The sequence below is a fragment of the Acanthaster planci genome, linkage group LG05 (genome assembly GCF_054643075.1).
Source record: "Acanthaster planci isolate LZ-2023a linkage group LG05, COTS_SCS, whole genome shotgun sequence".
Classification (NCBI taxonomy): domain Eukaryota; kingdom Metazoa; phylum Echinodermata; class Asteroidea; order Valvatida; family Acanthasteridae; genus Acanthaster; species Acanthaster planci.
Genome location: NC_141781.1, coordinates 4908853 through 4933740, shown reverse-complemented (window position 1 = coordinate 4933740; position 24888 = coordinate 4908853). Strand labels below are relative to the sequence as shown.

At 41.2% G+C, this 24888-nt stretch overlaps 3 protein-coding genes across 4 annotated transcripts in view; 1 reads left to right on the top strand and 2 right to left on the bottom strand.

The window, feature by feature from the left end:
• LOC110986820 (sodium-dependent phosphate transport protein 2B-like) overlaps positions 1–24888 on the bottom strand; it is a 369275-nt gene that overhangs the window by 44163 nt on the left and 300224 nt on the right. The window lies entirely within an intron of this gene.
• The window catches only part of haus1 (HAUS augmin like complex subunit 1), a 34852-nt gene continuing 10146 nt past the window's right edge, over positions 183–24888 (top strand). Inside the window, exons 1-8 of one of the 2 annotated variants that reach the window (XM_087136713.1) lie at positions 206–412; positions 1880–2049; positions 3669–3801; positions 4673–4807; positions 6655–6778; positions 7726–7791; positions 8873–8992; positions 9918–10837. In XM_087136713.1, the coding sequence (XP_086992839.1) occupies positions 369–412; positions 1880–2049; positions 3669–3801; positions 4673–4807; positions 6655–6778; positions 7726–7791; positions 8873–8992; positions 9918–9968 (843 nt within the window). In that variant the 5' untranslated portion in view covers positions 206–368 and the 3' untranslated portion in view covers positions 9969–10837. Of the gene's footprint in view, positions 413–1879; positions 2050–3668; positions 3802–4672; positions 4808–6654; positions 6779–7725; positions 7792–8872; positions 8993–9917; positions 10838–24888 lie in introns of those variants that run through there. The other variant, XM_087136712.1, reaches the window with a different exon arrangement.
• Positions 10185–19613, bottom strand: LOC110986807 (uncharacterized). Its single transcript, XM_022249018.2, has 8 exons — positions 19501–19613; positions 18374–18422; positions 15088–15222; positions 14452–14503; positions 13554–13759; positions 12715–12967; positions 11764–11826; positions 10185–11276 (listed from the first exon to the last, which is right to left on the bottom strand). Exons 2-8 carry the CDS (start codon positions 18403–18405, stop codon positions 11124–11126), a joined length of 894 nt encoding a protein of 297 aa, XP_022104710.2. The 5' UTR covers positions 18406–18422; positions 19501–19613; the 3' UTR covers positions 10185–11123.

Genomic DNA, 24888 nt, shown 5'->3' with positions numbered 1-24888 from the left:
TCTTTTTCAAGAGGACGAAAAGTTTGTCGAATGTGACCAGAAATAATTGATTAATTAATGCATCATTTATACCAATTGCCGCCATTGGAAAACGGCTCGTACGACTTGTAGTGAAGTCTAACTACCAGGAAGTGAATGCGGAGCTAAGGCCATGTCCGAAAGGGGCTTCCAGAGCTACGGCTAGGTCTATTGTCTCTATGTATTTCCAATTGAGCGAAGACCTAGCACTAGACAAGAGATTCGGATGCAGCATAAGAATGTGGCGGGAATTTTTAAGCTTTGATGAGGGCGCTATTTATGAGTTTACAATGTTCTGAAAAAAAACTGACATCTCCATTATCACTTGGCTTGCTGTAAAACACGGTAAAATGTCAAGCGACGAAGTTGTTTCGGAAAGACACAGAGAGGTAAGGTATTAGACACCAGTTACAGGAACCGACATGTTTATTAACTTTAAGAGTAAACTACAACGGAAAATGTTGAACTTGGCCCCGGACCGGTGTCAGATTGGCATATGTTGTTGTTCAACTTGTTGGTGTTACGCCCCAACTATAGCGTAAAACCCAACTATAGTTGGAACAGTCCCAACTGTAGTGCTGCAGTTGGGCTGGCCCAACTATTGTTAAGCAATGGCTGTGGAAAATGACTCAACATTATCCAAGTCAATGTGTCTCACACTTGACACAATTCATCTAAAATGTGGCACTTCATCTGTTCATCTAGCCCTATGACCAATGACATGACATTTGTAAACAAAATGACTTTGACACATGCTGGGCACATCATGCACATGGGCTCTCTGCTGTAGTTGGGCAAGCCCAACTGTAGCACTCTAGTTGGGACGGGCCCAACTATAGTTGGGACAGGCCCAACTATAGTTGGGGCATAACACTGGCATTGTCATTGACATGATTGATGTTGGCTCCGCGCCTCTCATTAACCTGATTAATTAGGCCTGACGTTAACCATGAGCACTTAAGGGAGAGCTACGTTTTAACTTTTTGAGTTCACCTTCGTAGATGACTGTGACATCATGCTCAATAACTGTTCTCCAAAAAGGGACGGGTCTTTAGGGATATTTTATGAGGGGAATTTGTGAGTGTTTTAACACATGACAAATGGTGGATTCAAATTTGCATGGCTCGTTTATCAGTAAGAGAGTCACAATTATAATTTCAAATTTCCAAAAAAAATAGCCTCAGCGTAACGCCATTGTAAAAAGAGTGTTGCCTTTGTTCTGTGGGGTGTGGGGGGCTAACCAGTTTTGCAAGATTAAAATGACAAAAGAATGGCATGATGGGGGGTCCCCAAGAATACAATCGCAGTGACAATCAATCATCATGTAATTGCACAAGCAAAGTTTTGTTCATTTTGATTAGGCTAGACCGGAAAGAGTTCCATGTGCTATGCCAACTTACTCTGCTGTTGCTCTGTCCTCACAAATCTTTGTGCAACATAATTTCATTGATCTCTTCTTAGTGTAATCAGGCTACATTTAGATGTCTGCTGGGGAGGTTTATTCTCTTTATTATCTCATTAAATAGCAAAATTCACGAGTACTTTGCCAAACCACGGAAAGTTGGCCACATGTATACTCTCTTGATCGTTGTCAACAGCATGACACTACACAGCTCCCATCTCTTCCTTCATGTCCTTTTTGCTTTGACAAACAAGAGCTGTGCTGAGATTGGCTAATATGCTTTCACCCACATTACGTGTACGTCTTTTCCTCAGGATGTCAAAATGAAGCCCAATGCCCTCTTTCAAATGCGTAGAAACTAAACGTAAATCAAGCATTGAAAAGTTCAAAGCTTCGTTTCATTCAATCTAGCCTTACTGACGGCAAAAACTTGCTGTTAATTCTTGTCCTGCAGGTAAGGGCGTGGCTGGAGCGCACCTTTGCAGGGGCTGCAATCCCCCAGTATGAGATAAATGAACGGACGATGGAGATACTTCAAGGCCTGATGACGAGGAACCAAGAAAGAGACAGAGAAGCCCAGATTGTCACGGAAGATGCCTGGCAGAAAACAGAGGAATACAACACAGAGGGTATGATATTTATTAACTATTGACTGCTGTGATGTGAGACATGATATTTTTACACCTTGGGGACCCAGAGCACCTGAGGCAATACTGAGGGCACTCTGCATCCCAGAGGGTGATAATACATCATAGCCCACTTTTTGTCAGTATTTTCCTCCACCTGTAGCGTCTTGAATTAAATTGAAACAGTGTGCACGTATGTCTTGGTCTGCCACTGCACAGAAAGGTTTACAAACACAAAAACTCAGTGCACTGTGTCAGTCGTGTCAGTGTCAGTCGGTCGGTCAGCCCTGTCCTGCTGGAAAGCAGTATCTTTCAATCCGATAAAACTCATGTAAAGGAACTCATACAAAGGAACAAACTTCAAGTTAATGGATTTGAAACATATATTTGTAGAATCTGTATTTAACCCAAAATGATAGCACCCCATCGGCAGCTGATAGTATTGCAGTTTGCTACCCCCGCATGTTACTATTATCAACTACAAGGGTGAAAATAGCACAGGTATCAATGGATAGGAGTGGGCTGGTTAGCGGTGCCCACATTATACTTTGGACTGTGGGATGGGGACTAGTGATCAAGCATGAGGGTAATATGCATTTTTATTGACCGGGCATGCAACCAATCTGGCCCAGTGAAAATACAGTATCAAGAGAAATGTATATGTATTACAGTCTTGTTCCATATCGTACAAACTTGCTAAGTTGCACTGCAAATACTGAACCTGATGTCAGAATTTGGCTCTCATCTTAAGTTTAAAGTGCTCTGCAATGAATTTTTGTGTTTTTTGACACAATTGTCTGCATCTTTGTACTCTTCCTTGTATGATACCTCTTTTACACTCCTGTTTGGTTATTAAAAGTGCATGTGTTTAAACAATTAAAATTGGACAACTGAGGGCACTGTTGCTGTGACATCATTAAGGGAAGACATGACTCAGTGCGTAGGTGTTCCTGTTCAAGTTGAGGACCCAGAATTTACTAACTGAAAACATTTTTGAGAGAGGGATTGGTGGTTTCTTATTGCTATGCACATTGCATATAAACAACAATCAGCAATGAGAAAAATTAGTCCAGGAAAATCTACAAAAGTGTAGGACTTTTTGTGTACAAACCAATATAACACTGACACATCTTCCTGAGATGACATCACAATTTTGAGCATGAATATGGAAATCTCAGCATAAAAACCCAAAGGCATTTTAAAAATACCCTCTGAAATAATGAAACAAAAGATGAAAATAAGCTTAACTGAGGCACAAAGGTGCATTTTGGAGATTGGTAATCACAAAAATTGATTGCAGCTATCCTTGAAGGCCAAGAGTTAACCAGACTCTTTGTGGCATATGGTGAAGAGGGTGTCCCCAGTGTTTGGAAGGAGAAAGCTGGATTTGAAATCATTTAGTTTCCATGTGAGATCAATTCTGTTTCCTGTATTCATTCCAATAACAAAAAAGTTTATTCTGGGCAATATACAGACTTAAAGATTCATTTGGCTTGCAGTGGTAGAACTTAAAGATCTCAGCAATTTCTTTTTAAGTCATGATTTTAAGACCTGTTTTTGGTTTTCAATCAAGGATTAAAGAACTGAATGTATATCTGTGGCATTAATCTGTCTGCCTGCAGCTATACGTCTTGCAGGCATATTGCAGTCCGTCGGTCTTTCGGCAACGAGCCTCTCCCAGTCGGGCAACGTTAGCCTGCGGACTTTGGCAAGTGTGGCAGGGACCCTGGAGGTCAAAGACGCTTCCACCAGCAGGTAAGGCCGATCCACCAAACCCCTCCATCCTGGGCCTGTAGACATTGTGCATGTACGGCAGAGGGCACTTTGTTACCTACATGTACATACAGCATCAGGCTGAGTGGGGTCAAGCCCTGCAGTCACCAATCACATGAGTTTCGTCTAATTGATCTGTACAGATTTTGAGTATGTGTTTGGCAAATGTTAAGTATCTGTGAAGTAGCCATGAAGTACTCATCAGTTACAATAGAATTTTATCAGAATTGACACTATCTCTCCTCCAAAAAAGAGAAATATAAAAGGATTAAAACAAAAAAAAGAAACGAGAAACTACGGCTGAAAACAGTTGAAAATCATTAAGTTGCTTGAAAACACCTCAATATTTACCCTTTCAATTGTTAGTGGTTTATGAGTTTGTTGCTCACGAGTGCTTTGCCCCTCCTGGAGAGCTGCCCCTCTGGAAAAATGCCTTTCTCCCAGCACCCCTCCTCCCACTGGAAAATCCTGGCAACGCCCATGCACTTCCATGTACTCCACAGATTTGTAGTATACGGTCTGCATTGTTTCGCACCTACATTGTACGCATGTGGGACTCGACATGTGGTGTACGGTATTCAAGCATTGGCCTTATTTTTCTCTTGGCAGGGTTCCATCTGTTAGCCACTATTGTAAACCCAATATGTCATACATGTTTTGGAAACCTTGGATGTGTAATGGTGAGAAATGTACAGGGGGAAAAATGTATTTGGCGCTGAAAAAAAGGTAAGGGGCTACAGAATATGCATCAAACTTCGGCAGTTATTATATATCAAGGCTCAACCCTGCTTTTAACTAGTGAGGTTTTGCCCATGTTCAGTGGGAATTATGTGTATTTTGCACAAAATTCTAGCTACCTACTAGCCATGATGGAGATGTCCAAGGTTGCCATGGAAACAGAGGAGGCACGACAGCAAGAGAAGAGACTAAGCGAGCAGCTCTTTAGCAAGACAAAGGCAGCGCTCATCAAGTGCAACACCCTGAGGAAGTAAGCTAAGAATTTTGACGGAGTCCCTTTAAACTTGGCATTCTTTGGAATGGTCCTCTGCTAAACACCACCAGCATTAATTCTTCCGACAGAACTGTTTTACAGTCTTTAACCACTTCCTGCCGGGGTGGTTATCAATGTTGATGATGCTGGGCACGGATAGTTATCATTTTTTTCTGTCTCTTTAAAAATTCCTATCTTCATTTACTGGACACTTACAAACACGTGAATGACTGTCTGGTGTCCACTCTAGCCTGACAGGCAAAAATCTATTGACGCCTGAGTATTTCAGCCAGGCCTGCAGCCTTGTAAAAAGAGCCCAGATTGTGCTGTGTTATATAACTTTCTTTTGTTCATGAACCTGGCTCAGTGCGCTGCTGACCTCTTTTCAATAGGGGCCAGATCAGCATGCAGCGGTGCTGTGTGGCTCATCGCTGCGGTGGTAGAGCGCTTTTGTCCCCAGTTGTAATCCGATCGCTCTGAATGCCCCAAACCATGGTGTACTGTTTTAAAACAAGGCTGGATTATCTCCACCTTTGAGAATGAAAAAATGTCGGTAATGCCCAGCAGCCTCATCTTTTGTTCCGAGTACGGTCTTTTGTTACAACGCCCTGTTCCCTTTGTCCGAGTTTGGAGACCCCGGTCACGCATATAAAGCATACGTGTCCGGATCCGGAATCCCCGGCAGGAAGTGGTTAAAGCACAGCTATATCTACGGTGTACTGTATATGGGTAATTCCAGAAATCAGGGGTGCATTTTTTTTCGTGTCCCTGTCACATCTGACAAAGGATTTTGTACGATCAGAACAAATTTTCTAATTTTCAAAACTGATGAATTAATGCAAATTACCTGCCAAACAAATAGTAATAGTTTGAAATTACTTCCGGTTATATCTCCATGTCAAATAACAAAGGTCAGATGTAACAGGGACGCGAAAATGTCACAGTTTTGGACTCCAAATTTCTGGAATTACCCACATGTGAAAATATTCTTGGAACCAGGTACTTGTTATAATATTAGTCAATATCAAAACATGGCAAACCCAGAAGTAGGTTATTTGTCGCCATGCATACGACTTGTGTGTAACAGGACACCATTGCTTCCTGTGCAATTTACGCCCTTGATCCACATTTCTGTGGAATAGTCTCAGATCAGCTGGATTATTTCTTCATTTCTTCAAGAGAAAAGTAGTTTCTTTTTTGGAAAGGCAAACGAGGAACAAGATTTCAGGCACGGAATACATGTATCAGGAAGTGAAACTGGGTCCAACTACCCCCCCCCGAGCTGCATATTTGCTTCCTGAGTCATTACCTGATGTTAGGACTCTCCCAGATGGGTCATTCCGTGGGGTTGTGGCACAATTTGTGACGGTGTCCATTGTTACGTGGGCTCTGTTAAAATGAACAGCTATTTCCCTGCATGTGGATTCCAAATTATACATCTGGTGAGGCTGAATACAGAGGTGTATGTTATTTTTACAGAGTAAATGACCTACTCTACTGGTCATGACAGGTGGTAAAAGTTACCTATGTAGCAAGGACATTGTCACAAATTGTGCTCCAACCTTATGGAATGACCCAGATCCAAATCCACAGGGACTGAAAGCCGTAAGGCCAATTCATACATGTAATTATGAGCAAGAATGCAAAATTGTGACGTTGATCAAATTTTGGAGCAAATATTTGCAAAGTTGACTATGTCAGCTCAAGGGCATTTCGCCGCAATTATTTCCTGACATCAAATTCGCTCCCATCTTGCATTCGCCCGAAGCATGAACCGGCCTCTAGCGTTGTTATTAAGGCAGCTGGATATTTCCATTCTTTGCTGTTTTCGCTGACGTACAAAGAGCCCTGCAAGCCTTGGAGGAGCAGGCAGAGTTCCAAGGCCCGGAACTGGAGAAGAAGAATCAACAAGCAGGGGTCCTTAACAGCAAGGCCAAGGAGTATCAAGCCCAGCTTCATCAGTTACAGGTGCATGTGTGACACAAAAACACCGTAAAGGGGGTCGCTCACATTTCCCAAGCGGTGTAACAATTCTGCGAGTGTTTTAATGCATACGAACAGTTTACATGAGAATCGGCATGCAGGTTACAATTTGAGCTAAACAGTGCAGCGCCTCATGCTCTCACTAAGTTGTTATTCCCTTTTGCTGTCATAGTGATGGACAGGACAAAAGCTACATGTACCTGTCAGTTTGGACATTAACGTGGACATTGATTTTTATTGAAAAACAGAAATCACCCCATGGTTTCGACCCAGCTTTAGCCTCCATACTGATGCACATAAAGAACAGAATATAGAGAGATCAAGACTTGGCAAAAAAACAAAAACAATCAGGGAAACAGTGTGAACAGGACGGGAACCTAAAAGGCCCCCTTTACTGGGTCTTGTGTTGTACACAGCGTAGGATGGTGGTCTGTTAGCGTGTTGAACAGCCTTTAAGAAAGATTGCGGATAGTCAATTAAACTCTGCCTCGGTAATTAGTTTTTCAACTTCAAGTCCCAATACTGGGTTGAGCTAAACTTGACTATCCATCTGAAATCAACCGTGCTATGTTTGTTCTGCTACACCTCGGACGTATTTAATGGCCAGGGAAATGTCACGGCCCAGAGAAAGGCAGCATCTACGTGTACCGCCATCTGTCCGTATGTAGTTTGCATGTAGCTTTGCTGGGGTGATGGTCTTGCATGCACACCTGGGCAAGAGTTCCACTGATGAGAACACTAAGTGTATTTGACTTGTGTGTGGATCCCTGCCCAGTAAAAGTGGTGACTGGCACATGTTGATGAACAGACCAGTGTGAGTGTCCCTCTGAATCATGGTCAGTTTGTGTCAGTCAGTGCTCCTCTTTGTTTGTAAGCTGAGATGTAAAAAGACCATCATCAATCAGTTCTGAATTTCCCCCCTTATTTTTCAGATGCAATTGGAACGGAATAACGTCGAGCCTTCCCTCTACCACCAAAGCCTGGTCAAGCTATCAGAGGTAGGTTTGGATAGCCATCCGACTTTTGCTCCCATTAGCCCACAGGTCCACCTGTCACAGGTCCACCTGTGTTCCCTACAGACTTAAATTTGCAATGTCTGTCATGGGTTCCGTAATTTGGTAGTCAGCCATTGTTTAACACTGTGGGGCTATAGAAGCTCTGTATGCGTCCTTGTCATTTTTCCGAACCACTTGCCAACAGTATCATTTTTAGGCCGAAAATTTCGACTTTCGAAAGAGGCAAGATAAAACGGCCAACATTTGATACGGAACCAAATGCCACAGAATACAGATTCACAAGAGGACTTTGAACATTATTTGTTATTTCTTACCACAAATGCATATTTTTCAACACTCTGGGGCGTGCTCACAGAGTGATATTTGCCGACATAACCGGCTGGGCACAGCAGCAAAGTCCAACTTCACAGACAAAAGACGTAGTGTATGTTTGTACCAAGCAATTGGGAGTGAGCAAATTTAAACGTCAGCCACAGGCAAGTTGAGGCATACTTGTCCATACCGGTACTTGACGCTTTAATCAATCACTGGTGCCTGTGTTTAGACTGATAGACAGATCATGTTTGCGTTCCTGTTGCAAAGTTGGTACAGGGAGAGATATTGGACAAAAACGTTTTTGAAAAATTGGCTGCTGTTTTACCATATTTTCTTGTTTGAGGTATGTTTTAAGTTTAAGAACATATTTAGTGTTCAGAAATTTTCTTGACCTTGGCCGGCGCAAAAGCAAAAACGAACATGAATTTGTGACGTCAGATCAAATATTGGTGTTGCAAATGCGTGCAAGTTGAACACATTTCAACTCGACGGAAATTTCGCCACAAAGTTGTCGCGACGTCTAATTCGCTTCGCTTTCACATTTTCCTGAAGTATGAACCAGCCTTTAGGGAGGGTGAGAGCTGGCGCTTAAGTCCAACTGTTACATGGACAAGATCTTACCCCTCTTTGACTAAGCAGATGATGCTGGCTGTAGTACTAGCTGAGGGTGCTGTAAGGTTTATTGCACGTTACAAGCGGGACATGTACTTACAAGTATCTGATGGTCTGGCTTGTCTCGTCTTTGCAGGAACTGGTCGCTTTGAATGCCAAGTTAGCACCCCTCAAGTCCAAGTTGGATAGCTACCACAACCTGCCACCGGACATATCGCTGGCCAAAGTCAGGATCGAGGAGGCCAAGAGAGAACTGGTAGGTGCAGTCCTTGATCATTTTCTCGCCATTATTAAATGCAGTTTAGGGGGTTTTTTGGCCAGACGTGAAGCCAGAACTGCGAGCCTCAAGCCGGCCGGCCGCATTCACATAAAGATGTCCATGATATTGGTTGGCAGTCTGGGAGATACGGTAGCCTGACGCCATGTTGACCACTTGACATGGACTCACTTAGTGCACTTTAGTGTCAGTCCGGTCAGGCATTTTGTCTGTGTATTACATGTATGTGTGCCTTGTACGTGTACATTGGTCCTAAGCCTTCGGTCAAATATCTCTGTTTGACAACAGTAAAGATTTGATCCTTGTTTCTGAATCGGCCTATTATGGTAGAATCGCATCGGTGCAGCTCGTGAAATATTGTCCCATACAAAATGAAGGCGGAATGCACAATATCCGAGACATGTATAACTCACCGTACCAAATGGCATAGGGTAGTCTGAGGGTGGTGGTTAACTCACAAGCATCGATCCAAAGGTCAGTCAAGTCGAGTCGAGTCTGGGTTCACCACTGAGAGTAACACAATCTGAGAACACAACTGGCAGAACAGGCACTTATGGAATTATGAAAATATCCTGTTTTTATATCAGGATTTCCTTTTCAGTATGCCAAGAGTTGATTTGTTTTCACATCAGTACATCACTTTACTCTCTATTCTTCATTCACTGTCAAAATGACGACAGGCTTTGCGGCCATTGTTACAAGTTGCTCCAGTAAAAACAGATGTGTGTCTTTGCCGTAATAGCGAATGTACGATGAAATATAAACAAGCTGGGCCGAGTCAGATCATGTACGTTAATATTTTGCATTCTTCAGCTTTCCACCTAATCAGACACCTTGTGCGGCTCCAAAATTCAATTCTTTGACACAGTCTGTCACCTTTGATGTTGTCCTTGGTTTTGAACAGGGGAAAATGGAGGCCGAGTTGTCCAGGAACATTGATATGATGCATATGTAGCAACAACCTGTAGGCTGAGTATCCATTCCAAGAACTGTTGAGCAATTTAATTTAGCTTTTAGGCTCAAATGGCAAACATGAATTTCTTCGCATTTCTGTGAGAAGCACCAAGCACCATGTTCCCAAGACAACAATGATAGGCCCCTACCCGTTTCAGAACTGCAATTGATTTATATACTGTGTGCCCCACAAAGTATTGTATCTGTCAAACACAAGTCATGTTGGCTTGACTCAAATTCTAATATGCAGATTAATTATTACCTTCAGTGAGTTGATATCACTGCTAGAAATCTGTTTATTACCCAGACTACTTTAGCACTAAAAATGTATATTATTGAACACCAAAAGACTATTTACAATTGAGTTGGGCAATCAAGACAGATTTGGTCTGAATTTGTGGACCAACCTGGAGGGCTTTTCAGGATAAACTGTTTGCTATTGGATGGATTTAATAATAAAAAATATGTTTACATAAAAAGACATCAGTGTGCATGACGTACTGAGCTGGCAATCTGAATTTTTATGCTCCAGCCAGCGATTTCAAAACTGTCAAAAAGATATTGGATATTGTGATGAATGAGATGTCATTTGATCTAATAACTTGACTTTTCAACATTTTGCAAACAAGGAATATATTCTGGAATATATTTACATTTTAAAAATAACAATAACATTTGGCAAGCAAGCAATACTTGGATAACATTTTCACTACATTTACATATGCTTTTACTTTGCTTTGCTCAGCAAGAGATCATTGGCAATACAGCATTCAGTGCCTAGGTTGTTTACATGTAAACAGTCAATAACTTTAGTTTTGAAGAAACTTTGTACATGTTTTAGTTTATGTGAATAAATTAATACATAATAAATGTTCTGTATTTTGCAGTTTTATTTTCACTAAATATGGGCAACAGAGGAATTGATGTTGGCATTCACGAAAATGACTTAAAGATTTTTTTTTCTTTTCATTTCAATATTAACATTCAATTTAGTCTGCAAAGATTCTAAATGTCTTCTGTAAAAATGAGAACAAAATAATCTCTGTTGAGTGCTGCCCGGATCTTCTCAGACAGACTTGGTTCCAAGTCGGTATCATACGATTTGTTTTAGGTACATGTATAATGTACCATTAGAGAGGGCATCTGATGTTATCTATCAGTCCTCTTGTTGCATTATGAACTGGTCCCATCTTGAGTTGTGATGGGAAGACACTGTTGGACTTTTGCTGGTGGCCAGCCCCACAGTTTCTTCACTGTCCAAGTGGCTGTAAAGGATTGGATTCTCAAGGAAAGGCGGAGTTTCAGGAACGTGAAGAGAGAAGCCACAGTTAAGGAAATGAGTTCCTTTCACAAAGGCTTTGTTGATGAAGGACAACACTTACCACTGTTGCCACAGTACGAGTGCCATCATGCACAAGAACACTTCTCTTTTCCTTGTCGTTTCCCTTCTATTTGAGGAGAAACTTTGATGAACAGGGTTTCCCATGCATCTTCACTTTAATAGATAATGTTGTTATGCTTCAGCATGCTTTCACTGGTTCCACAAATAATTAGGAATACAGCAGTGAGTTGCAGTACCAGCAACGTTAGCCTAACATCAGTGTTCAGAATGACATTTTCACTTCATAAACAAAACGAACGAGATTATTGGATTTCTGCTGATTGTCTGGGTTGAACACATCAGCACTTGTTTTTCCACATCTATCGGTATCTGAAAACAGCGATAGACCCTGTAAAAGTTTAATTCTACACCGATAACAACTTTTTAACAGTTCTTGAAGTCTTTCAAAGGATATCTGAGAAATCTTTGACTGCCACTGATAACTCGATTTGCTGGGCGGACATAGGTAGCTGGGAATCTGAGGCAAAGAGGGAGACGTTTGAGGACAGATTTCCAAATATTATGACAGTTTCTGAAATGTTTGCACTTGTCCCGGGCTTGCATTTACATGTAGCACTGGCCACAGAACAGGAAGTTGATGAAAGAATCCCGGCTACAATGGAATTGACTTGTATGCACAGCTAACACAGAAAGCTCTCTTGTGAGACAAGGAAAACAAACTTCAGTATCTGGGGGCTCAGAGGAGAGTGGTGAATGATGTGTGAAAGCTGCAGCCTGTACTGTAATTCAGTTATTTTAAAAGCTCTACGTTTACTGGAATGCCAATAAGTGCTTAACTTGGGGGGGGGGGACAACCATGAATACTGCAAATCGCTCCAGTCGTCAATACTGTACTCTGCGACACTAACATCCATTTTTAAGATATTTACACCGCCACATTTTTATCTGCCGACAAAATGACTGCATTTCAAAATGGTCTGAGAAACTTCTGAAAAACTCTTCACACTGAATAAAAAATTGTACATGTAGGTGTGCATGTACTGTATGTACTAAAATTTGTATTCGTTCAATTCGGAAAGTGTGGCTGCCCATACCACACTCAACAAAGTCCTGGTGATAAAACAGCTTCAAATTATAGCAGAACCTTTGGACGCTTCGTTGAAAGCTTTCTCAGGGGTCACTCTATGCCTTCGGCTACATATTGATAAAGTTTTAATTTAGGTTGTCACTGTTTCCGATATGTTTACTTGAACCTAAAAAGCGTGAGAGCAATAATATATACAAAAGTGAATAGACTTGTAAATTGACGTTCCGCTCTACTGCTTCAAGGAATGTTACAACACAAGTAAGAGGCCACAGCAAAGAAACATTTACAATGGTTTAGAGATTTCGATGAATAAATTACCTCCTGGTCGCCCAGCTCAAGAGGACTTATCGCAGCTCCTCCGTCCCACCTCCAGAAATCTGTCGCCTCAGAATGGACAGCATCGCCACGACACAAGCCAGACACAGTATGTCCACGTGTGCGTGGACCGGCCTCGCACACAGGCTCCCAGGAGGTCCGGGTGTCTGACGGTGGCGGCAGACTGCACCTCCTCACTGTGGCCACCACCTCCTCTGACTTGTGCCTGTTCCTGATTTCCACAGCGGCCTTTCCCCTGTCAAGATGAGGGAGGGAAGAAGAGAATCCTAGCCACTTGGGCTGTATCTGACTTGGCTGCGGCTTGAAGTTACACACAACTCTACAGGAAGCAGCCGCAGCCACATCCACAGACTCATGCTCAATTTCAAACAGCAGTAAAGTAATTCGGACACAGACTGGGAGCCCGAATATTTGTCATATTTCTGATTCAGGCTCCATAAAGCCTTTAGTGTCATTGAGGGTCAAAGAATACACACAGCAACTGTGTACGTAACATGCAGCTTGAATTATTAAGTACTTTTCAGACTAACCAGTTTGATCGCAAGGACCCTTTCAATAATATCACCCGAATGTAGTAATGTGAAAACAATAATGGTCCCCAATCAGGCAAGTGCTTTTCAGACTAACCAGTTTGATCACAAGGACCCTTTCAATAATATCACCCGAATGTAGTAATGTGAAAACAATAATGCTCCCCAATCAGGCAAGTACTTTTCAGACTAACCAGTTTGATCACAAGGACCCTTTCAATAATATCACCCGAACGTAGTAATGTGAACACAATAATGCTCCCCAATCAGGCAAGTACTTTTCAGACTAACCAGTTGAAGTCGGAGCATTTTCGCTTCAGCTGGGCAATATGCTCGCTGATGTCCCACCCATGCCGTTTGCCCTTGGTCTTGTTTCCTCTCTTGGGTCTGGTGCGCAACTGCCTGGGCTCGGGTAGGTCTGAGCGCATCCTCTGCACTCGGGTGGAATCTTGATTGGATTGCCTCTTGGAGCTCCTCATGACTTCATTCTCTGTAAGCTGTGACATTTCAAAGTTCCTTTAGTGTGTTTTTTTGGTGCTCGTTTCAGTGCACAGTTATTTAGCCCCATACGTCTGCACACATATTGGCATGTACTGAGGTTTTCGAGTTATTAAAAAGGAGACTTCCATTAGTCTTTTTTTTTGTTTTAGTTCTCGCTGCCAAGGCCAAGTTAATTGGATTAACTGAATAATTCACCTCACATTCCATTCCATCAAATATTTGGTTGTACCTGCCGTTAATTCCGACTAAAACGCAAACAATTGTGCTCGATGTTACAAAAAGTGAAAACAGAACAACTTCGAGGGAAAGTTATCTGTGACCTGACAGTTGAGCAGGTGCATCATCAGGCTGCAAAGTTTACTCATAAAAATCTTGAATTTACTCTCAGAATGCAACTCTGTAATCTAGTAATTGAACTGTACCCCTTTTATTTCACTGATTTTCACGTCTAAATATTCAATTTCAAAAATAAATTTTTTGATATTCGAAAATGAATGGAATGCTCCAAAAACATCACAGCCCTACATGCTATCTTCAGCAGCAAAGAAACACTGGCCCAGTTATAAGTAGTGTTGAGTAAAAGCAAACACCTTGCCATTTCTATGGCTTAACAAATTAAAAAGACATAAGGTTCTCAGGAGAGTCAGGAACATGAAGGATGGATTGAAATGCTCAAAAACAATTTTACCACAGCAAGCTTTCTGTCCATGGTGCTGGATGAATCCTCTGACAAATGGGATCTGTTCAAAAACAGGAAAGTCTCATATTTGATATAGGAAATGTGTGAATAGGTTTCTTGACTGAGAGAGTTTGTTAAAGCCAAATTTGGTCAAAACTAACCCCAATGTGTTAATGCAGCAACAATATTGCACAATACCTAAAAACAGAAGGCAATTTTAAAATAGGCATGCTGTTTGAAAGTTTCAAATGACAAGGATAGGTGTAGAACTGGAAAACTACCAAAGCAAATTACAGTACACATATTTCTCAGGACCTGGCCGAAGGCCCCCACAAGAAGGCCAGAGCAAAGCACATGCATGCAACTTTTTGTTCAAAGTCTTTCAAATGTGGAAAAAATTCCGAAGTCATGCTAATTCTGAGGTAAACTTTGTGTGCAGGAATATTTTGAAGATGCGGACTTTCAGTATGATTCCTCCCCAACTTTCAAGAACTGTATGACATAACTGGAAATGATGGATGGCAAACACAGCCTTTCAGTCGACATCATGAAAGCATGTGACAGGCTACTCGTAGCCACCAACATCACACTGAAAGCCAAATCTAAGTGAGGTACTATCATAGGGGGCCTAGATTTAAATCTCACCCAAGTTCGAAGGAACACCATGGTTCATCTGCAGATGGACCACCGGACAGAAGATCAGCAAAGCTTGACCCACTGCTTGACCCTGGAGGACTGCAGGACTCTTGCGGACTGCTTCTCCTAACAGTAGCTGAAATCCTAAATGATGTACAAAAAAAGCTTTCCTTTCGGCTTCAACAGTTCCACTACTCGCACTGAAGTGAAAGTTAATGCTACAGGTGACATGATTAAATCATTAGCAAAAGTTTAGGACCACCCACACAAAATGCATTAAGCTGAAGAAAAACCAAGCTTAAGCCAATCACTCATGACAACCTACGTGTATGCTTATTTTTAATGTGTAACCTTAGTACCTTGGTTAAACAGCTATTTGACTGTCAGTGGTGACTGTATTTCTATGATTTAAAATGTGAACAGTCCAATGTTTAGCGTGTCCTCCTTTATTTCTGATTACTTAGACTGGCTTTTTTCCCCCATGCTGCCTTACAGGCAAAAGTCATACAAGGCCTGCCTTTGCAAAAAAATTCATTCCAATGGATATATAGCACTACATTGATGTTATGCACCACTGTAAAAACATGTTAAGTAATCATTCAGTGAGACAATGCAATGCAGGCCCAGTGACAGAAATACCAATAAAATTCACGGTGGTCTTAAACTCTTACAAATGACCGTTAATACAGACCTTTCTTCAGAAAAACACTGGAATTTTTTACATGTATTGCTATAATCTTTAAAGGTCTTTTGAAAAGATCAATTTTGTGGAAATTGAATTAGGTGATTTACATGTAATCCATAACTGTTAACTGACACAGTGTTTTTAATAAAAGTAGCCACAACAGTCCCCGACATCGTACGCTACATCCCCAAAGGGGGTCTGTCTTGGGGTACTCATGGGTCTCCATAGGACACTGCCAAACTCCTGTATACCATGGATGTAACATGTCATGAGACTGAATAAAGTGTGATGGTCTGTCCCCTGAGCTCCTAAAAAATCAAGGTTGTTGTCCCCGACTGATGGGCAAATTAGTATACTTTGAATAAAATACATGTAGTGAAAAATAGCCCCAGGAAAAGGGGGCGGGTGATGGGAATTATACATATCTCCATTTTAACTGAGCAGGTGGGCGGGGATAAGTGCTGTCAAATCCACAGTCAGCTGCGCCTTCAGAACTTTGCACATGTCTTTTTTTCCTTGGTTTTGAATTCCCCTCATCAAGGGAGAACAAGAGGACCTTTGAGGTACATTAAGCCATCAGATTATGAACATTTTACCGGTACAACTGTTGGTCAGAGCCTAATGGTTTAAATCAAAGGAGGCTCCATACATGTACATGTATGCGACTTTTATATTTTGTGAAAATTTGACCCTCCACAATAAGATACGGGTAATTTTACAAATTAGGGGTCAAAAGGTGTGACATTTTTGTGTCCCTGTTACATCTGGCTTTCGTTATTTGACATGGAGATATAACCAGAAGTAATTTCAAACTATTACTATTTGTTTGGCAGGTAATTTGCATTAATTTATCAGTCTCGGAAATTAGAAAATTTGTTCCAATTGTACAAAATCCTTTGTCAGATGTGACAGGGACACACACAAAAATGCACCCCTGATTTCTGGAATTACCCGTATCCATGCAATGCACCATGCCTGTTTTAGTCAAATCTGATCAAACATCCAAATCACATGTACTTTGCTGATATTTCTGCTACCAGGATGTGCCCATCTGACAACAATCACATGTGATGAGGGAGCCACATGTATTACCCTTCATCATTTAGGACAGAATGAATACATGTAGCTTGTGAGCCTGAAAGATTGTCCTGAAAAGTTGACTGTTGGCAGGGTTTGCTTTTGAAAAATTCTTGTGCTTGAAGAGCCCCTTTTGTCAAAACTCAGTCAGTGTCCAGTAAGAGACGCTCACTAGTTTTGAAGCCCCTGGCTCCGTTAAACAATTGATGACGCTCAGTTAAACCCTGCTTCCTTGGAAAGATGTACTGCTAGACTACTGAATAATATTGCTAATGACACAAGACAATCAAGTGATTGTCAAAGCAGGGGAACCCATTGCTCACTGGACCTTTTCTTAATGCGGAGGAGAGTCAGTTATGAATAAAAAGGTAGCATTTAAGTAAACAAAATTGGTGGGCATTTCTTTGGCGTGATTTAACACATGTACCGGTAAATACATGTATGAGTAGTCTATGTGGAATAAGACAAAACATTAGTTTGATGAGGCAAATCAAAACTGTATTTTTATGATTTTTTCGTGAGATCCCAGGTAATGTTTTGTTTTTAAAAAAAGCCTAAAACACCCCTGATTTAATATCCTGGATACCACTTGTAAAGGATAGCCTTACTGATTTACATTGCCTCTTGAGCAATTAAGGATTTCAATCCAATACATGTGGAACCTGCACATCAGAATGTCTTAAGTACACCTCTGAGAAATTACAGTACCCATCTAATATTAGTAGCATACTTACTACATGTAAGTAGTCTACATTGTACACACACATCTCAAAGGCCGTCTCCAAGTTGTTCTTTTTCTATATCATTTTTTCCAGCGAATTGAATTTCGGACTAAATGGTCAAACCACGGAGCAGGTCCTGGGACGAATTAATTTAATTTTATGAAACAAAGGGGGAGATCGTATGAGGAAAATACGCATGTCTCATTTTGCTTTTGTCTCCTTTGAATTAATTCTTATTCAAATAATTTCATGTTTCTCATTCTCAACATAAGTATCACCACAGCTGGCCTTCTTGACTACAGTTTAATTAAATTGTTGCATGTGGTGAGCTATGAAATAATAATGGAATCTTGTTTAACCCAACTAAACACTCCTCAATCCTGCAATATCAATATAAGGTTACATCCACCCTAGAGGGTAATTAGGGTTAGTGTATCCTTTGGCTGCCATACTCAACACCAGCTTTTTCGATTTCTTAGATTAGGAACACCCTGACTCAGAAGAGCACAATTTAGAAAAGAAAAATTCCTTTTTTTAATTTTTCTTAAATTTCAAGATTAATTTGATATGTTGGTTTCCCTCATGCAGTCTTTCCAGTTAACTGGAAACCACATATCACTTAACAAGTATGACTAGATATATTTTTTATCCCATGACCCTAAATAGTTTATCACACATGTGAAAATATTATGGTAACTAAATTCCATTTTTTTCAGCCCTTGACCATGCCAAAGTTCATGCCATGTTCATAACCAAGTAAATAGAGAGTGCTCTCCTGCGTTGGCTTACGTGAAGTATGCCAATATCTTACCTCATAAATGGCACATCTGTTTCTGGATTCATAGTGTTCCGCGTTACCTCTGGAAAAAGTTACAGGAAAATCAAAACAAACAAAATATTCAGACTGAACATCTAGTGACTGCTTTACCATGCTGTATCAAAATTCTGATTTATATTATGTGGTATTTTTAAGTGGGTAAAGGTACCTGTATTTTGTTGACATAAAGGCCCTACATACAAACCCACCCGGGTATAGCCTGCCACTGTTGAATATCAAGCTCTAGTTACTTTAGTCCTTTGTTCATGAATGGGTAAGAGGCTTTATGAATACTAGATCAATAATATTGCAGAATTACAAGTTCCTATCAATGTCAAATTTAATGGTTAACACCGGCTCAGTGCCTGTTTTTTTTCTACACAGTGTGCAGTATTTAATTTTTATTTATGTTACCACATAGTATTATTAAGACACTCAACACATGGCTGCCAAGTTTCTACAAAACTGCATAGGGGCCTCATATATTCTGCATTCCACCACAGTTTCAAGCAAAACAATCATGGAGATAGGTAAAGCATACTGTTTTCCCCCCATCCTGGCCCCAAATCTCCCAAGGCCAAGGGCTTAACATCAGCTTTATTTGGGAGTGATATAAACCACATCATGCATTCTTCTTCATAGCAGCCATGTTGATTGAAAAGCACTAGGCCGCCTGTGGGCAAAGCTTGGAATCAATTTTAAGATGCGCAAACTTGTCATCGACCTTTAGACCCACTAACCATGCTAACTGATGAGGCATTAGAACTCCTTCTTATTCGAATTTCGGATTTGATGGGTCGTACTTATGTCCAAAATTCGGAAAAAGAGTGTTTCAGTGCCCCAGTCTGTGGGTCTAGTCTACCTTGTATGCAGCGTAGAATACAAATTAACGTTAGTGTGCCTAGGCCTAGTCTCCAAATAGGCCTACAATGTAGGCGCATGTTGCACAGGCCTGGAAAGCCTGAGCCTTTTTACTACCTAACTTTAGGCTTTAACGGTCAGGCCTGCGTACAGGAAGACCCACACGGTTTTGCTGAAAAACGCTCGTGCTTTTCAGAAAACGACTCATATTTTATATCCCTAATTATTCACTGGATAATTTCATATAAAATGCAACTTACCCCTTACTTAACTGTTACATGTTAACGTACATCTGAGCTAAGGCGCGAAGAGAAAATTCCAAGTTAGTTTCTGAGCCAAAGTTGTCGTCTACGTCTGCGCACTCTATCTAGCGCCCAGTGGAAAACTTTTACGTCATCTTCAAGTGGGAGCGCCCTCAATCAACTTCCATTAATTTTTGTTTTACATGTACTATTTTCCGAATGCCGCTGCGGACACTAATGGCCGGCGTACGGGTTGGCCCAGTACGGCCGCTCAGGCGGCTAGCAATGTCCTTATACATTTACCCTCCATAGTCCTAAGAACCAGTGGCGTAACTGGGGTACATTTTTCACGGTGTGGCACTTAGGGGCCCCTCATTTTCCTAGATGGGGCACGTTAGGATCTGATCTACCTCGTTCTCATAATGGCGGATATCATCTGGCATAGGCCGTTTTCCAATACTCTTTGTCCAATAACTTTGTCTCCGTCTCAGGCTTCGTTCTAAAAACCAGTCCCCGATTGTGGGCCCGAAGTGTTTGAATTACATTAGATTACTGTAATTTTTGGCATTCTTGCATCTTATTTGATGTTTTGTGGCACTATTAGACTGATTACTACGCTTACAGCTTCAAAGCCAGCTAGTACAAAAAACAGTTGAAGCCTGAGACGGAGCCGAAGTTGAGCATTGGAAAACGGTCATAGTCGTCGACCGGAGGTACCCTCATGCCCCCTTAGTTTTAAGCCGCTGCCGAGGACACAAACGCATGAAATATTTTCTCCAGCTATTTTTGCACGTTATTCAAACCAAAAAAGGGAGTAAGTTGGCTCACTCGCAAGAAAATCATGCAGTCTAATATCACACAATAAGCAAGAACGTCAAGGTACAATTTGTTATCTTGGACTGCGCATTTCACTGCGAGCAGTGACGGGCTTGTGTAACTTTTCTAGCTGCACTCAATATCAAAAACCTGTCTTTTCCATGTTTTGTTTTTTATTCACCTTTTTTTCTTCTTTTTTTCCCTCTTTGTTCTCGGTTTATGGGGATTCTAAATGATAAACTGCGGTGACGCCTAAAATAGCACAAAGCTTTTTGTCATTTTAACGCCTCTATCAATGACAATGTGGTTTCATGAGAGAACATTGTTATGGTTGACATTTCTTTATCGCCGTTGACAAGCAAGTATATTTTTGCAGATCAAGGCCTACTGCCAAGCAATGATGAATAGGCTTTTTCATTAATACTGACAAGAAGCCTTTGGTGCCCATCTGTCCCTGCATTGTCATCAGTGGTACGTGGTGTTACTGGGCGGAGCAAATTAAGCTGCCAAGTTTCGGTAAAAAAAATTAATACAAGGTCACTTCGTTCCGCCAAAAAAAAATCCATGAAAGCGATGATCCCAAAGGAACTGAGCGCCAACCTCCGTTTTACAAAAAGATGTGTCACTTTAAACTGTGTGCAGGTATGATTAAAGTGACATCTCTGTACAATTACGACAAATGGGAGGGCGTGCAGTATTTCTTCATTTTACGAAAGGGATATTTGCCGGTGTTAGCCTGCATTTATGTGAGGAGGACACTGCACTGATGACGATGTTCCAGGAACCCACAATTTGTTCATTAGGCGCAACAGACTCCCCAAAAACTTGTATCTGTTATTATTTTTCCCTTTCTCAAAAAAATAGAACATGACATTATCATTATTCGTTTCGAGCTGAACCACCCGTCATCGGTGGAAAAGAGCCAACAAGGATCGGGAATGCTCGTTTTGTTGGTAATGATGGACTCTATGATACGTTTCATAGTTATTCGTGAACCAGCGAAGTGCAGTTCCTACCAAGGGAGCCTGCGTTGCTTGGAAAATTGTGCACTCTCGTGGTCCAGTGTGGACTACCGGGTACCAACATGGAAATGGACCCCTCGTGGCCCCTCACTTTTTACTGTTTAAAAGCGTTTTCAACTTGCAGATGTATAAAAGACATAAGACCACCTCGTTCTCAGATGTAAATGTATGATACAGAAATGACGTCATCTGAAAAAGGGTGCCCGACTAAAAATGTATGGGGGACTAGAAGGACTCCTTTACTGTACCTATTACTCAACCGTACCCCATCTAAAACACGTTAAAATACGCAGTAGCAGGATTCCAGTCGATCAAGGAAGTTTGGCAGCTTTTGGATATCGTATAATACCAAATAAAAAACTTTTATTTGGCAGGTCTATGGGGGGGCCCGCGCTGACCAGAAACCGGAGACTTGGGGGGGCATGGATTGTGTTTTTATGGTCTGCGAAAATAGCATAAACAGAGTGATTTTAAAACATTTTTGGTCTCAGGAGAAAATTAAGAATCAGAATCAAGCGTGAAAAAAACTTTCTTCCCTACTTCTGTATTGTTTTCTTTTCAATCATTCTCCAGCAACTGTTACCGCAGGTATGTAGGCCCTGCAAGTTTTGGCCTACACCTGCAGGGGCCTACATACCTGCCGGAAACAGTAGTTAATTTTACTTTTGTAGGTCCTGACCCAAATATCGTCCATTCTTACGTCCTCATTTTATGTCCCTGTCGTGTATTTGTCATATTTTAATTTATTTTATTTATCCCTGGTGATCCCAATTCCTCTTCTATTTCACATGATTTTCTTAATTTAGTTTGACCATACTCGTTTTTGCTTTTTTCTAATTTTGTTTTGTTTTGTTTAATGTTTTGGAGTTGTTTTTCTTTGCATTTGCATGGTCAAATAAATAATAATAACAAGAAGCGGAGATTAATAGTATTTCTGTGTGTTTTTCGTTTCAATATTCAGTATGAGTTTTGGAGTTCGGGGGGGGGTCATACCGTCCTTTGAATGTTGTGTTAGTTCATTTCTTGATCCTTCCAAAACCTGCGATGGTTGACGGGGAAAACTCGCGATGATTGTTGTTACAGTCAAATGCCATATGCATTCTTTATGATAAGCAAAGGAATCCAGCGCAGGATATTTCACATCCCCCCTTGAAGGTCTTACCCTTTTCAAGCCTTAGCCTATGTCGCGGGCAGGGGCTCACTGTATTTTATACAACCCTTTAAACTTCATTATCATACCTCGTCCAACATAGCACCTCGAGAGGCTCCACCAATGAATACTGCATGAGACTAATCCACATAAATTGACACTTTCCCGGGATGCGTGATGCCCTCACAAACGTGGTTTGATGCCGTTGCAATTTATACCGTGCACGCGGTCTGTCAGAAAGCGCCGCGTGCAGGTCCAGTAGCAGGGAGAATTTTTAAACATTTACAGCGAAATGGAAAAGAAGTACGACTGAGTACAATTTGCATTGCATTATTCAAGTCATTCAGTCAACTTTAAAAGCACATCATGGAGAGGAGCTGTTGAAGTTTGCCCGAAGAAGGAAAAACGTTTTCCTAGAAATTCGCTAGCCTCCATACAGATAGTCACCGAAAATATCGTCTAGAATGACTTGGAAATTTGCACAGCCAATATCACATCTTAACGATATTTTGAACGCGATTGAGGCTTGCACGGTTTTTAAAGCCAGCATTAAGCATTACCGCATTGTAAATTTTCATTTGGGAAACCAATTTAGGAAAACGACCCTTACGATTTTGTTTCTCAAAGCAGAACGTGTTTCCTCTTCAGACAGGCCGATATCAACCCTCCATATCCACTTAATGGAGCCTAATTACCGACGGCAATTATTTTCCACACATTGTCAAGGCTTTATTAAGCTTTTAAAAGTGGTAGACTACTTCTGTTGTCTACAATTCATCTTTTTTGATTACCAGCATGTCGCGTGCTGAGTTTGCAATCCGTGAAGAGATAGGAAAAGTGCGGGCTTGATTTAACACTCTAAATTTTTTCACTCTGTTGTCGTGAGCATTATTTTTACCACATGGCTGTGATGTGGTACAAAATAATCATTGACACGGGCATGCGCATGCTCAGATGTTATACGTGTTCAACATTTGTTTATCAGCAAAACTATACTTATCAACCAAATTTAGGCAAAATTAGGGGTGTATTAGATACTCCAAAAATGGTTTCGACCGGTCTCCCCTTTTCAAAGCAACTGGACATTTCATGATACTGCTAAGCACCTTTTGAGCCTGAAAAGTGCAAGACTCAGTGATGTAGTTCCTTGACTAGTCTAGGTCTCGAGGCTGCTTTGAGGATGGATTTGGCGCCTTGGCTTTGAGGGTCAGGGTCTAACGAATTTTGAGGGCTTAAGCGTTTTGCACAAAATTTCTTTGAACGTTTGGCAGTCAAATCTGCTTCAGAAAACCTAACACCAACCTAAAAATCCCAGTTTCACCAAAAGTGCTTTTGTTTCACTCATGCGCCTGAGTTTAGTTTAAGCTTGCACCATCGAATACCCATGCAGCTTTCTTCAGATTACAAACTGTGCTTGATCCCAGGGGTCTAACACCGGGTTCAGACTCGCACATGAGAGTCTTACTGAACCAAAATAAATATGAAAGACAGAAAGGAACACGGAAACCCGCAAGCGAAACTGTAAGACCGTTGATGAGACAGTGCATGAATTATTTCACTTACGCCATTATAGGAAAACGGTATGGCTTTTTCCGGCAGTTTTTCGGCACTAATAACTATTATCATTATTACAATGTTTCATTAATATGACCTGACCTTTGCTTCCCAGGTTACATTTTTATTTAATGTCAGCATACCATTAGAAAAATTATCCGTAACATATGGATTGTACGCGCCATCCTGTGAATTGCGGATTGTGTCTAGCTTTAGTGTTGCTCGCCAGCTTCCATATTCGTGTCATGTCCATCATGTTTACAAAAGCTGTACCGAGTTATGACCGATCAAGAATCCAACTGGTTGTGAATGCATACGTTTATCTCCCGTTCTGCGCGCAGCTTGACTGAAGTACACATGCCTATTCAAGATCAAACTATATTTGGATCAGCTCTGGGGTTCCTCTCAGTGCAATTTTGGTCTGGAGCGAGTACGGTTTGCCAGACTGACTCCGAACGGGGTACAAAAGGTGATGAACTGAGGTGCACACGAAACAATGAACACATAAATGAATCTTCAAACGTCTTTTCCAGCGCAAAAGGATGCACCTTAATCCCATTCAGAGATGACTCTTCTTTGAATAATAAAATTAGGACATACAAGAAGGGGATCACAAGGGCGTATGGGGGGCAGAAAAGGAGTATCCCCAGAAAAAGAGCCTTTTTATTTGAAAAAATGAGAGAAAGACGATTTTCTTTGCTCTGTGATTCTCTTTCTTCCTGAAGTGTGTAAAAAAAAAAGCGGCTGCCCCAAAATATATCCTCTCTGCCAAAACAAGCCATAAAGGTTACTGGTAGGTAGGTGAAAAAAATCTAAACTTTTTGCACCTCCCAAAAAAGTTAAACGCCCTGCCAAGCCAACAAT